We start from the raw sequence: 15,576 nt of genomic DNA, 5'->3' as shown, positions 1-15,576 counted from the left end.
ATTTGTTTCTCGACGCCAGGTTAAGAACTTTTCATTTCAGCGATATTTTAATAAGTCTTAATATGGTTTTTTCTATGTTTTTAATTGCAGCAGTGTGGGCCGGGGATTTTATTTATTTCATGTTGTGAGCCGTCCTGAGGCTTTTTGTGATTTAGGACGGCATATAAATATTTTAAATAAATAAACTTGGTGCTGCCTAGGTAAATACAGCACTGGAAACTATTTGCAAGGTCATGGATGCCAGGAATGTAAGATGTGGAGTTAAAGCCACCAGCAGCATCACTGAAGCCAAGGGGGAAAAATTCTGGTGACGGGTAGGCAGCAGGAGAGGAGGTGAGGAAGGCTGACGTGTGGGACTGGACCCAGGGAACTGTCCAGAGAATGGATGGACAGAAAGTTGCACCTCCACTTGGTATCCGCTGCAAGCCCTCCCCAAAAATATGGGGGCCAGGGAGCTCCGAGGCAGCAGCCCACTTGACTTCAGTGGCCCTGCCCTTATCCCTCTGCACAGCATGACAACACTCACCCCAACCAGTGTAGCCCTTGGGACACAGAAGAGACTCTGGGGAAGGCTCATGGGAGGACAGAAACCTTCTGCTCAACTTCTCTAGTGTCTGCATTTGCATTTATATCCAGACCATAATAGTTAGGATTTAATCAACTGCCAAAAATCCTGACTGGGTAAGAATACGAGAGCAACGAGTTGCTCCACTATACCCAAGCAACAGATATCCTTTCATGGTAAAGGCTGGCTGCTTATTCTACCTCCATGTGGAATTTGTGCCAAAGAATCTGAATCCTGACTGTCCGTCACCGTGAGCAGACAGAAAGTTCAGAGAACTGATCCCTATTCAGGCAGTCCCAACCTCAGTATGGCAAACACATGATGAGGAGGGGTGTGTATTAGCTCAGCCTCTTCCAGCATTGCGTATGTTGCCCTCTACTCACGGAGGAAGATTTTATGACATGAATGGCTCTGCCATCACCGCCTCCCAGAATGCGGATTTTCCAGCATTCCAGATCTTGTGCAGCCGATACTGCAGCCCCTTTTCTTCACAACATGTGGAAGGCCCCATATATGACCATGGAAGGGGACAGTCTACTGTTCTCTCTCTCTTCACACTTGTTGCATCCAATGCCTGAACAGGGCTAGAAGGAGCCCCACATCCGTTCCACCTGGCCCGGTGTAGTCTTCCTGGCCCTCTGCGAGCTTGTGTATTCTTTCCCCACTCCTGCTATCAGAGTCACCAGGGACTGAGCTAGCACTTCACATTTGCCCGTCAAGTGCTCTGCTACTTAGCTACAGGCCAAGCCCACTCATAAGAGTTCTCGGAGAAAGAAGCATAGCTGTACTTTCAGAAGCGACTCATGTTTTCATGAATCAGTAGTAGAGTTCTAATCCTAAAAGCAAGTTGGTTTGTCCCCTCATCCTCTTTCTTGGGACAACAAAAAAATTGGGTGCAGGAACTTTGATTTTAAATCTCTGCAGACTTCCAAGGACAAACAGATCCAGTTGGTTGCAAATACGATTTAATGGTTAGTGATCTCTACCACTGCATCTTTTGTACGATCTTACCTTTGATGTGCCCTTAGTGGAAAAATATAAACCAGATCTTCTCAACAAAAAGTACATCTTTTTCCAAGATTTTTTCCCTTGTTCTTTAGCATGTAAATAACTGTGAATTTCAGGATAAGCACTGGAACTTAAAAACATCTGAAAGGCAACAACAACAACAACAACAAAATCCTCTTTGAATTCCACTAGAATTTGTCCTTAGTTTGCAATTCCTTGTGTACATTTGGGAGCTCTGGGGGCCTTCATATTGACAGGCTAAAAGCATGACCTCTCAGAAGCCTGCATGAATTCTGTGGTTCATAGAAACATAGAATAGTAGAATTGGAAGGGGCCATGAATGCCACTGGATCCAACCCCCTGCTGTTATTTAATTTAATTGAAAAAAATGCCATTCTGGGCTTTTATATAGTTAACATTTTATGGAAGGATCTGATCATCTCTATGGTCTTAAAACATTTTGCATGCCATAAGTGGGTAGGGTAAAAGAGCAGGCTCATGTCATGTGTGGAGCCAGCTGGAGCCAGGGATCAGACTAGATGGCCCAGGAGGCCCCTTCTGACTCACTCTGCTTGTATGTTTCCTCCCACAATAGATTCAGATTTGATTCCATATCCACCCTTGCTTTATGTTCCCCATTCTTATACCCATGTCTCTCAAACATTTCTCCTGCACACCTTAACTGAAAGCACATTTTCACAACTGACCTTTTTCTGTTATTATTTGTCCTGTGAACGTTTAATTTGCTGTGTGTGTTTGTAACTGTGTGGAATAAAGCGGGGTTGTTAAATAGAAGCAATGATGTCCCAAAATTGCATTTATCTGACTAGGATTACAAACTTAGGACAGACCTCTACTAGTTACTACAGAATAGGATACTACTGTTGAATTCTGTTGTAGTCCTGACTTGTGGCACTGCATACCACAAATTATGCCGCACTAGAGTGACTTCCCTCATGGGGAAATCTGTTGTGTCACCAAATGCTATTGGCATTGCGCTAAGTGAGTCCAGGGTAATTTTCATTTGCAGGAATGCCCACCAAGATGCTGCTTTTGGTCAGCTCATGACACTTGGTCTTATGATGACCCAAGTGGTATTTCCCACCACCTCTCAAGCTTCTTCTCCAGAGTGAATTTAAAATGAAGTTTCTGAGCATGACTCTTTCCCTGATGCCTTGAATGTTGCAAAGTCAGCATCCCAGACATCCTGGGGAAAGCAGTTATTCGGCACAGCAAAGTCCCTAACATGGCATGCCATATATCCTGGAAACTATGTTATACATTATACAAATTTTTAAAACTAACAGCAGCATTCATAAATGAATAAATAATAATAAACAATTTGCAGAACAGTATTTATTTATTTATTTAGACATTTCTGTACTTCCCAATGGTCAAAGTTCTCTCGATGGTCCACAGTGCTATACATATTCATTGTGTTTTTAATCACAGTTAACCAGTTCTTTTCTTTTCTTTTTTTTTTTTTTAGTAAAGAACTCAAGTCTTTCTCTGCTATGCCTCCAATAAATGTTCCAATTACTTATTTGATATTTGAAAATATCTAACCAAGTGTAAGATCAAGGCCAAATCCTAGCCTCAACAATGCATAGACATAGCATTCATTTTTTGAAAAGCAATGTATGGTTTAAATCATTCCTGTAATGTTCTTTCACTTGTGAGTTTGTTTATTTGTTTATTTATTTTTCAATTTATACCCTGCCTTTAGAATCCTCTTTCCATCATGCATTTTAAATAAGAAACTGAGTAAGAAAGGCTGGTCTTATTCAACTTAATTCTAATAGTGAAAGAACATGCAAGCTTTTGTTAAACCATTACTATGTAGAGCAGACTGCTTGAACATACAATAAGGGACAAGAAGGCAGATTGCTATGATTTTTCCTTAGCATCCCATCCTTGTCTTAAAACACACACGTGTATCCAGGTAAATGGGAAGTATAGCAGTCCTTGGCTAAAACAACTCCGAGTCATGGTCACCCTATCCAGTTCTCAATCAAGACAATGCTGGAAACATTCAGATACTTTTCTGTGAGCAGGCTGCTTTTAGCACCTCTGTGTTACCTGAAGTATCTGTGGATGGCTCATTGCCCCATTCATTTCATTTGAGAAGGATACCAGGTGTTCAGGGAAAAATATCTGTGAAGCAAAAGCAGAGTGATAGAAGAGTCACAAATGTCAAAGGTTTTAGTTGGATGCAGACCATATTAAGGTAAAATGCCTAGATCTGGTTTCCTTTTCCTCCCCCATTTATACAGCTTCTTTCATAGGAAGAACATCAGCATCCACCTTGCCTGAAAATAAGAACTTTACTTGCATGAGGGGGAGGTGACTCTAGGCAATCCAGGGGGCAATTCCCCACCCACACCACAGACTTGCCACAGTACCAAAATGAAAAATGAAGCAAAAAGAAGCCAAGTTTGTCCTGACTAAACCTCTGCAGCAATTTTTACAAATTTCAGCAACAAGCCATTTTTGTTTCCTGCTTCTATTTTCAGAAGACATAGGTGGTGCTGCAACAATGTGCAGTGGATAGAGCATTTGCATTCCATTCAGAAGGTTCCAGAAGGTTCAGCCCACGACATCTCTGGTCAAAAGGATGATGGAAAAGGCTTTTCCCTATCTGAACAAGCCACTGCCACTAAGATGGAAGATGCTGATGCAGATGGACAAATAGCCTGAACAACTCCCTATATTCTTAGACTGTTACTATTACTGTTCTCCTTGATCCATTTTATTTTTCAGATAAATGACCTTCTCAGACACAAAACTGCTTAAACATTACGGAAAACCACCCCAAAAACTTTGGCTCCTGGGAAATACAGAAATTTATGTATGTATTTATTGGGTTTATAAACCACACCCAATAGTCCACACAGGGTTCCCTGGGCAGTGTACAACCCACAGCAAAACAACTCACATAAATTAGACAATAAATAATATTTATTTACTTTAAAAATCTATTACAGTTGTACAACTGCAACCATTGCCTTAGCAAACTTTATCCTAAGCCAGCAGAATAGATAAAATCATCCATCAAATTAAATCAACCAAAGGTTAAAATGAATTCAATGCAATTAAATTCATTAATTTAAATGCATGGAGAATAAAACTGTTTTTGCATGGTGCCAAAATGATTGTAATGATGGAGCCCAGCAAACTACTCTGGGGAGCTGATTTCAGAGACAGGGCACAACCACCAAGAAGGCCCCTTTTCTATTGCCATCCCCTTCACCTCCTTCAGGGATGGTTCTTCAAGAAGGGCTTCTGAAGCAGATCTTAATAATCAGGTTGGTGCATATGTAATAAATACAATACAATAAAAAAAAACAAAGGAACCTTTGCTACACCAAGAGGAAGATTAGTCAAGTCACCTTTGTGGCACATGTCCTTGGAACAACATGTCATCAAGGTAGCTTTACAAAGGGAGTATTTCTGCGTAACCACAGCACTTGAGCCGAGACATCGTGGAGCCAGGGCCCACAGGGACTCGCCGGCAGCACTTGATTACCGGAGATATGGATGTCACCTTCCATCGCCTTCGACCATCCCTGTTCCCTCTGAGTTGCAGTGCTTACAACAGCTTGGGCCAGAGGAGGAATTCTTGCGGGGTGGTCTTGCATGGGCAATTTAGAGACATTAGCTTTGTCAAGACCTACTCCTGATCGAGATGAATGCAGCTACAACCAGTTGGGTGATGTGGGCCAAGGCAGTTCCCTGCGGTTTTGATGGCTCCGTGGGGATACAGCACGGGGGGCAGCCCAGATGAGTGCCTGCGTCCAGCCTTCCTCACTGTACCACTGCCCTTGCACCATGTCTGAGGCAACAACGCCAAGTGGCCAAGTAGGTGCTGGTCTTTGTAAAAGTCTTTGTAAAACTATTCACAAGGCTGTTATACTCCATTTAAGAATGGGATACGAGAGGAGCTGAGCTGCAAGGCAGAAAGAAGTAAGAAAAAGGAATGCAAAAGAGTCTAAATTTTCTGCCACTTCCCTTGCTTTTACTGTATGCTCATATCATGTTAGCCACAACATAAACATTAATTTGAGCAGAACCTCAGTGCCTAGGATTATGCCCACATGTATCTGGCAGTGACAGGTTGCAACACTTCTCGACATTCGTCTGGTCTTAATTGATGAGTGTCCACGCTGTACTTTGAGATGAGATAACAATTTAACTAAATTAATAGCTAATCTCAGGGTTTCTGAAGAACTTACCTCAGGATTTTTGAAGAACTCATATTTGGCATAATTTTTCCTAAAGTAAAACCTATTGCCTTCATCAATTCCCCATTTTGACTGGATCTCAACCACCATCTCATGGTCTTCTATTATTCTCTCTGAAAAATAAAAGAAAATTTAAATCCTAGCAACCTCTTGAATTAATGCCATTTCCATGACAAATTCAAGAATTTACATAAGCTGCTCGATCTAATGGTGCAGCAGTACTTTTGAAATGATCAGGACAGGGCAGCTAAACTGGAGAGATCCATTTAGGCAATGAGTACTGCTTGGAATCCATGTGAAATCTTGTGGCCAAACCAAGGAAAGTTTGCACAACAAGATCTAAAAAAGGTAAAGGACTGCAGCTTGATCAGTGATTAGTATTATTTACTAATTCATTACATTTCTTATCTGCCCAATAACCAATGATACTTGCAGTAGTGTGGAGTTTTATTGTTACATTTCATCATTGTTTTGGTAACACAAGCTGTATGTTTACCACTTTGAAACAATATGGAAAACAGAATATAAATCTGATACCATCGTCTTTATAAAATCCTGTGAAGCGACAATTCAGAAAAAATAACTCTCACTCTCTCTCTCTCTCCACCCTACACACTTAGCTCAAATGCATTCACACAAAAAGATACCAAACTGGATCCTTGAATGCCCCTTTGGTCCAACACATACTTCTAACTTTCATGGTAGTGGCAGGATTGAAAAACACCACTGAAAACTCAGCCATGTCTCAAAATAAGCTTCTTTTGCTAAGTTTAAAGAAAGCTTTCCAACAGTTTTGACATTTAAGTATGGTTACATGGATGGCACTGTGACATTTATGAAAATGCCACCTTTTGCAGGCTGGAAAGGTGGAGAATGTATTTTTTAAAAATGTTTGATGACCATCCTCAATAGAATATATTAACCCTTTAGCTGATTATGTTATTATTATGGATATTTAAATGAATTGTCACCATTTAACATCATCTTGGAATCAGACGTGATGTCCATAATACTGTCTAAAATAGCAGAGCACAATTTTCCATCTCCTATGAAAAACAAAAGCTATGTCAAGATCATGAACGTATTTTTGGTAATCCCACAGATCAAAATGCTTTCCAACCATTTTACAAAACTGCCAGACAAAGAACAGTTACAGAACACCAAGAACTCATAGCGGACTGTGAACCAGTTCCATAAGCTAATGAGACAGCACAAGGTTCCCCAACCTTGTGTCCTCCGGATATGTTTAACCACAACACCCATATTTTCAGCATCAGCCATACTGGCTGGGAATTATGGAAGTTCCCGTCTAACACTTCTACAGGGCAAAAGGTTAGGGAAGGCTCACTATCATGTCAAATGCAGGCACTCTTCAAAGCTCTGATTATTTTCTGCCTGCAAGAGACTATAAAAACTGGGGTGCTATAAAGAACCTGCAGGCAACAATACAGGGCTGATGGACTGCATTCAGGTCGCCAGATACAAGTTTCAAGAACGCCTACTCTTTAACATAAGACAGCAAGGGGATATTTGGTAGCAATTCTTGTGAGTGCATTTAATTCTGCTTCCAGAACAACACTCAGGAGATGTCAGTCCAGAGTTATTTTGAGAGCATTCCTTCCCCTCAGAAGGACCTTCTGGAAGCAAACTGAGCAATCTGCATGCGCAAAAAGTGCTAGTAGCCCTGTTAGAGGAAAAGGTGAGAGCACTGGAGCAGCAAGTGTCCACCCTCAAGGTAATAAAAGATGAAGAGTTTTTTTAGACAGAGTAGTGGAACTGCAGCAACTGAGAGTAGTACAGAAGCTAGAAGTGCAACAGCAAGCTGAAGCAGAAGAGAACCCTGAGGGAAGGGGAACTGAGGAGGAAGCTCCCTGGAAAAAGGGGGCAGTGAGGTGCAGAAGAACTAGAGGACCCTCTGTACCAATGGAAGCGGTGGAACCATCAAACCACTGTCAGTTACTCAAGGATGAGACTGGAAGGCAGCCTGCTGGGGAAGAACCGCACGTCATCCTGTGCAACAAAGAACAAGAGGCTAAAGGTCAACCAAGGAGTAGCAATGATGCCAAGGCTGACAAGCACGAGAAGAGAAAAGTGTCAGTTGTAGGAGACTCCCTGTTACATGGGGTGGAAACACATGTATGTCAGGAAGACTTGTGGACTAGTCCGCTATGCTGTCTCCCTGGAGGATAGATCAGTGATGTAAGTCAAAGACTGCCAAGACTCATGCAGCCCACTGACATGTATCCCTTCCTTCTTATACACGTGGGAACAAATGACAACACCAAGTGGAGCTTTGAAGAAATCACAGAGGACTCTGATGCTTTAGGAAAGAAAGTCAAGAATTTTGGGGCCCATGTAGTTTTCTCTTCAGTCTTTCCAGTTCTTGATCAGTAGGAACAGACAGGGAAACAAAAATACTCCGGGTGAATGCCTGGCTATGAAGGTGGTGCCGAAATGAGACATTTGGATACGGGGACCATGGGTTACACTTCCTGGAAGATGGATATTTGGCAAGGGATGGGCTGCACATTACAAGGACTGGAAAGAATGTGTTTCGCCACATCATAAATAGGTTTATCAGGAGGGCTTTAAACTGAATCATACAGGGAACGGAGAAGTAAACCTGGGCATAACAACGAATGAAGGCTTATGTGCCACAACCAAGAGAACAGTTCTAATAGTGCGCAATAATAGTTTTCCAAAAAATGTATGAAGAAGCTAGATTATAAAACACATTGATATCTATATACTAATTCTCAGAGTATGAGAAACAAACTGCATGAACTTGAACTTTTAATACAGGAGATGGAGACGACCTAATAAATATAACTGAAATTTGGTGGGATGACTCCCATAACTGGAATTCAACAATTGAAAGATTAACTGGTTCAAGAAGAACAGAAGGAACATGAAGGGAGATGGAGTCACACTATTATGTAAAAGACACATATCTCTACAGAGAAATACAGGAGGATGAGCTTAGTAGCCCCACCGAGATCATCTGGGTTAATATAAATGGAGCAAAGAATAAAAGAAATGCAGTGGTTGGAGTCTATTACCAACCACCCAGTCAAGGAGAAGACAAAGGTGAAACTTCTGAAAAACAAATTGTCAGTGTTTCAAGGAAGCATGTCGTCATTGTTATGGGGGACTTCAATTTCCCCGATATCTCTTGGAGGACAAATTCTGCCAAACACAGCTCCTCTAAGAAATTCCTAACATGTGTTGCTGATTAACTTCCTCCAGCAGAAAAGAGAAGTAGGAACAACATGTACAGCTATCTTTGATTCAATACTAACCAAGAACTAGTGGACAAAGTGGCAGCTACGGGAACTCTGGGGATAATTACCATGCCATACTTGAATTCTTTGCTCTAAAGAAAGTGAAAGCCAAATGTAGCCAAACATGGGTCCTGGATTGTAGGACAGCATATTTTAATAAACTCAGAACAATGATAAGTAAAGCCTCACAGAAAGCAAGTCTCATGAGAAACGGCATCCAAATTGTGTGGGATTTTTGTTTAAAAAAGGGAAATTCTAAAGACACAATCATAAACAATTCCCACAAGGAAAAAGGGAATTTCTGCCAAGAAAAAGACAACAGAAGAAGCCCACAAAAACCTTAGAGATGATCTGAATACAAAAAAGGACATGAATAGACAGTGGAAGGAAAGTCAGGCTACAAAGGAAAAAAAGGCAGGTACCACAGAATTTCAGGGATGGTGTCAGGAAGGCTAAAGCTAGGAATGAACTGAGGCTAGCAAGAGATGCTAAAAGCAACCAAAAAGCCTTCTTCAGAGATGTCCAAAGTAAAAAAAAAAGGAAAGAAATGGGGGCTCAACTACTCAACGTGGATGGCAAAATGATAACAGCTGACAATTCCTATGTTGACTCAGTCTCCTCCCCAAAAAAGGGTTGATCTTCCTGATGAGAAAGAAGTACAAGCTGAAGGAGCAGGATGGAAGCTCAGGACTGACAGGCAAATAGTCAGGGATCATCTACTTGGGTTGAATGAGTTCATATCTCCAGTGCCCAATGAACTCCATCCCAGAGTCAGAAAGGAGCTGCCAGAAGAACTCTCAGTACCAATGTCTGTTATCTTTAAGAAATCATAGAAGATGGGGATGTGCCAGATGACTGGAGAAAAGCTAATGTTGTCCCTATCTGCAAGATAGGAAAAAAGAAGAACCTGTGAACTACAAAATCATTTAGTCTGACATTAATCCCTGGGAAAATTTAGGAGTAGATTATAAAGCAGTAAGTCTACAAAACAATGCAGTGATTATTAGAAGCCAACATAGAAAGAGTTCAAGAGGAGGGCAACAAGGATGATCCAGGAACTGAAAACAAAGCCCTATGAGGACAGACTGAGAGAAATGGGCATGTTTGACTTAGGAGAGGAGAGGAGAGATGATAGCACTCTACAAGTACTTGAAAGGCTGTCACAAAGAGGAAGAACAGGATTTTTTCTCAATTATCCAAAAGTACAGGACATGGAATAATGGGCTCAGGTTACTGGAAGCCAGGTTCTGGCTGAACATCAGGAAGAATTTCCTGACTGTTAGAGCAGTATAACAATAGAACCAATGACCTAAGGAGGTGCTGTGCTCTCCCATGTTGGAGGAATTCAAGATGCAACTGGACAGTCATCTGAGAGGGATGGTGAAACATGGAGTCCTGCACTGAGCAGGAGTTGAACACAATGGCCCCCTGGCCCCTTCCAATTCTGCTATCCTATGATTCTGTGATTCTATGAACCTGCTCTACTGCCTGCCTGAAACTGTATGTGGGGATATTCCTCCCTCAGACCCAACATATATCTAACCCTATGCAGTTGCCACTCAAATCAATTGCTTTGATCTTGCCTTAATGGTTCTGGTCAAGTGTAGAATCGCAGAGTTAGAAGAAACCTTGAAGATCAGCAGGTCCCCCTCTCTGCTCAAGGCAGGCCTTCAGTGCTACAGCATCACTGCTCTCTGGCTGTCTGACCTCTACTGAAGTATCTCAAGGGCATGGGAATCCCACTAATTCCTGCTCTACTCCTGAACAATTCTTACTGTTAGGTTTCCCCTAATCTTTTAATCAAATCTGCTTCCATACTATTTCCACTGCCCTCTGGAGCAACAGAGAACATGCCAGCTCTATCTTCTGCAGGGCAGCCTTTTTTAAAAAGGTACGTATATAGGCCTCATGAAGGAAGGGCATGTCCATTGGAATTCCCATTTATGGGACTCTCACAAGATGAAGGGAATTGATAGGAAAGAGAACCTATCAAGAGTACCATCTTGCCTCCCAATACAAAGACCACACACAAGCCAGGGAGTGTCCAAACTCAGAAGCATCTCAAAAACTTATTGTAGTTACAATAAAACAAGGAAGTCAATTTGCAAAGAGCTCACTTAGTTTCCTGTTCTAAGTGTTCAATGGTCAACAAACCACTCCAGCTGCTATAGAACCTCACAAACCTAGGTTTTTATGACCCAGTCTGTGTCAACCAGCACACAGCTCATGTGTTCAGCTGAGGTGATTTGATGAGGCTAAGTAAGCACAACTAACCAAAAATCCCCCACGTGGCTAAGGGCAGGCCTTCTGTGCTGCAGCCACTGAAGAACATCACATATTCCAATAGCCCTCAGGGACTACAGTGCCATCAGTTCTGTCAGGTAGCCTTGACATGAGACAGACACCCCTTTCTCCACTCAATCTGGCCAGTCATATAGGGTGGCCAACTGCACATCACCAAAAGGAAGGGAGACAAAAGAAGACATTTTGCACTCCAGCTGCTATAGAACCTCACAAACCTAGGTTTTTATGACCCAGTCTGTGTCAACCAGCACACAGCTCATGTGTTCAGCTGAGGTGATTTGATGAGGCTAAGTAAGCACAACTAACCAAAAATCCCCCACGTGGCTAAGGGCAGGCCTTCTGTGCTGCAGCCACTGAAGAACATCACATATTCCAATAGCCCTCAGGGACTACAGTGCCATCAGTTCTGTCAGGTAGCCTTGACATGAGACAGACACCCCTTTCTCCACTCAATCTGGCCAGTCATATAGGGTGGCCAACTGCACATCACCAAAAGGAAGGGAGACAAAAGAAGACATTTTGCATACCTGGTATACCCTACTTTTTCTTCCAAAGACCCAGAGGGAGAGTATATGATCAACCTCTTCTCCATTTTATCCTCACACGACTTATACATAAAGGTGAAAAACTGGAAGTTATTCAGAGGAAAGCTCCTATTCTGGGTTCCAGCCATGCATCACTCCTCTCAATTCCCGCCACATATTCCTCTAATCTTCCCCTTGCCCCTGCTTTTTGGTATTCCACAGATATTCAGCGCTGTAAGGTTCTGAGATTTTTGGCAGGGAGGAGTTGTCCTCTTAAGATGTTTGGTTTTTTTTTTTTTTTATGTAGTATTTCTCTAAATCCTAAGGGTGTGCCAATAACTCTATTTCTCAATTTCTGTTGACTTAATGTCTGAAGAAATTATATCAGAAGGAAAGACAATGCCCATTCACAGACCAGTCAACCAAAGCTCATCCTTTTTGCTTAGAATTGTAGATTTGAAAGAAGGCCTCTAAAGAAGGATTGCTAAAGCCAGACAAACAGTAAGCTGGGAAAAAACAGTAACTTCCAGAAATCATGGACTTGCTCAAGTTCACCTCTGTGAGAAACAACACTGACCCCTAGTGGACATTTCAAAGTCCCACACATCTGTTCCTAAACAAACCTTAATATGCAGCCATGGAGCAAAAAAGCTGTTACTGGTCTATGTAATGGAATTATGTATATTATGCAAACACCTTCAGTATTTGCTGCACTGGGCACATTTAACCTGGCAGATGTACAGAGACCTACTGTGTTGAAAATTCAGAAGCCTGTGCTCTTGCCAGTGGAAAGTTTCCACAGCCTACCAGCAGCAGAAACACCAGCACCACTGTATTTATGCCCATGGACCTTCCCACAGGCTTGCTGCGGAAGGTCTGCAGAGCACTCAGGCCACCTCTGCCAGTGGAAAGGTGTCTCTACCCCATGCTAACACCCCTGTCCAAGGAGTTAGGATTTCCCAGGAGGAATCTCCCTCCCTCCCTCCCTTTCCTTCCCTCCCTCTCTCCCTTCCTCTCCCTGCAGAAAGTGTTTAAAACTAAAATGATCAACAATGGCAATAATTTTAGAAGACTTGTGTTGGACACATTACAGCTGCACAAATTAAGGTGTTAAAAGCAGCTGGCACAGTATTATAAACCCATGCCCAGAAAGGAGAGTGATGTTCTAATAATTAACTTTATGTGTAAACACTTAACACACACGTTCATCAGGAAAGCCGATGTGTGATTATTGTTGAAAATAAAAGCATCATATTCAATTTACTATGATTCATAGGTTCAGACCCTTTTTTCTATGAGCTACAGAACAGCTGCTGTGTAAAAGAGTTTGGAACTGAATTATTCATTCCTACACTAGTGAAAAAGCAAGTATGTCTTCCACCATTTCCTACTGGAGAAAAAAGGGAGAACCACAGAACAAACATGGGAAATCAGTGCTTCTGTGCCATCTTCTATACAGCGCACTATATAAGGCTCTTACACAGACTCTGTATGGATCTGCATGGAGTTTGGGGAGTAAATGACAAATCCTGACAAATTATTTTTCCAGTTGGTATTATTAAAATGAGTTTACAAGCAAAGGAAAAAAAGGGGGGGGGAATAAGCATGTCAGCACTATTGCTATACCTGCCCAGGTGATCACCCGGCATAAGAAAGCGTGATGCTCATACCAGGTGTGATGCTAAGGCCCTAACATGCTAAGACCCTTGCCCACATGTGACAGATTATGATCACTGCATGTTGAGGTGCTGCAAGGGCGTGACCAACCCAGATTGCTGAGTGAGGTGGCACTTTTTACAAATGCAACTCTATGATCAAAATTCGGTGCTGCTAGAAAACAATATATTTTATATTGTTATTTTTTGTATTTTACAAACATTTTAACTTAATGTTAAGTTATTGTTTTAACTTAATGTTTGTATTTTAACTTAATGTTGTGAGCCACCCCGAGGCTTCGGCGAACGGGGCGGCATAGAAATATTTTAATTAATAAATAAATAAACCACCATATATAGAAGGCAAAGGGGTTAGCTAGAGCCTTTCTCCCTGATGTGCTCATTCTCTATTTGCTGGGAGTTTCTAAAATAAATATATATAGCAAGGGAAAGTGCTCAAGAGCAGTTCTCACACCAGCTCTCTGAAAGGGTGCAGCCCACTGTGATGCCTGAGCACTCAGTTTCATGTGCAGAACCAAAGCAAACCATGCCATGGCCAACTGCTTATCACCGCTAAAAGGGGCCACAGAGAAAGGCTCTCACCCAAGAACTCAAAGGATGGGTGTGGACCTTCTTTGCCCTCAGGAATGCAATTTTAAAAAATAAATAGTGTTGTAACCCTATGCAAGTTTGGACACTGAAAAGTTCTGCAATTCCCAGTATACCTCAGCCAACATGGACTTTTTCTATCTAAATATGCACAGGATCACACTCCAAATCTGCTGTTCTCACAAAAGCTGAGTTACTATGTTTTGATGCATATGCAGGAAACGAGAGCACTGAGTGCTGATTCTCGATCTGAAGCTTAGCACAGACCTAAAACCATCCTTATCACACTGTGCACAAATGATTATAAGCAGCAGCTCCCATATGCTAGACAAGCATTACTAATAGAGCACAAGCATTAAAACTGGCTCCTGCCTTTCATGCTTATTTCTTAATTCAACACAGCTTCAGAACTTCACAGCTAGCAAAGCTTGATCTAGGCTTTTAGAAGTTCAACAGCTGTAGCTCTGAATTCCACTATTCCATTTGTGGACTTGAAATCAAATTGCATCAGGGTAATTTATGACCCTGTAAGAGGATGCTGACAAGTCTCCTTCAGTAGAACCAGATGTAATTTAGAAAACAGACATCTACTATCTATAAAGAAATATGCAGTAGGTAACACTCCTGTAACTGCAGACCAGTCAACAAGGCCCTGGAAGCAATATTTTGGCTGGATGTACTGGGAGTGACCTAGAGTCAAGGTAAGCAAAACAATATATAAAGGATGGGTCATTGTTCTTTTTAATATACATACTTGATAAATATTTTTTCAAACCTTGGATTACTTGCACAGCCATATCCTACGGTCCACTCTGAAAGGATATTAAAGCAGAAAGAATTGCATGCAATGTTTGTTGGACCATTCATAGCCCATATATCAGAAGTCAGTGGTTTGGCAAACAACGGCAATGAAAGAACACTTGGGAAGGCCTTGCCTGTGTCAGAGAGCAGCAGGAATGGCCGCTGCATGGAGACGGTGACCACAGTCCTATCACATTGACTGGGCTAAAAATCCTGCTTCACAGGGAGCAGCCATGCAGCTAACAAAAGCCTAGGATGGGGGTGGGCAGCTTGCGGCCCTCCTGATGTTGCTGGACTGCACAACTCCCATCAACCCTAGTCAGCATAAATACTGCTTAGGAACAATGGAAGCTGTGACCCATCTATCTAGAGGACCATGAGTTGCCCATCCCTGCTTTAGAACTAAATAAAACTGCACAGAAAGCTTTAGAACTGGAATAAATTTAAAGAATACAGACACCAAAAGTTATGAGCTACAGTGCAAATGGGCCCTCCAAAACACAGCCTGCCGTGATTGGGCCCAGTAAATCTTTTTGAAAACCAACACTAGAAAAGAAAATGTCCTTGTGCAACAGAAAAAGTTAACCT

At 42.0% G+C, this 15,576-nt stretch overlaps 1 protein-coding gene across 1 annotated transcript in view; it reads right to left on the bottom strand.

Moving 5' to 3' along the window:
- GRB14 (growth factor receptor bound protein 14) overlaps nt 1-15,576 on the bottom strand; it is a 35,186-nt gene that overhangs the window by 12,350 nt on the left and 7,260 nt on the right. The window contains exons 3-5 of the mRNA XM_044418173.1: nt 5,806-5,927; nt 3,653-3,727; nt 1,577-1,714 (exon numbers count right to left, since the gene is read on the bottom strand). Coding sequence (XP_044274108.1) covers nt 1,577-1,714; nt 3,653-3,727; nt 5,806-5,927 — 335 coding nt within the window. The remainder of the gene's footprint in view (nt 1-1,576; nt 1,715-3,652; nt 3,728-5,805; nt 5,928-15,576) is intronic.

Source organism: Varanus komodoensis, unplaced genomic scaffold (assembly GCF_004798865.1).
Source record: "Varanus komodoensis strain SLA01 unplaced genomic scaffold, ASM479886v1 scaffold9, whole genome shotgun sequence".
Lineage (NCBI taxonomy): Eukaryota > Metazoa > Chordata > Lepidosauria > Squamata > Varanidae > Varanus > Varanus komodoensis.
The sequence above is the reverse complement of the archived record's forward strand: the minus strand, read 5'-3'. Positions and strand labels throughout refer to the sequence as shown.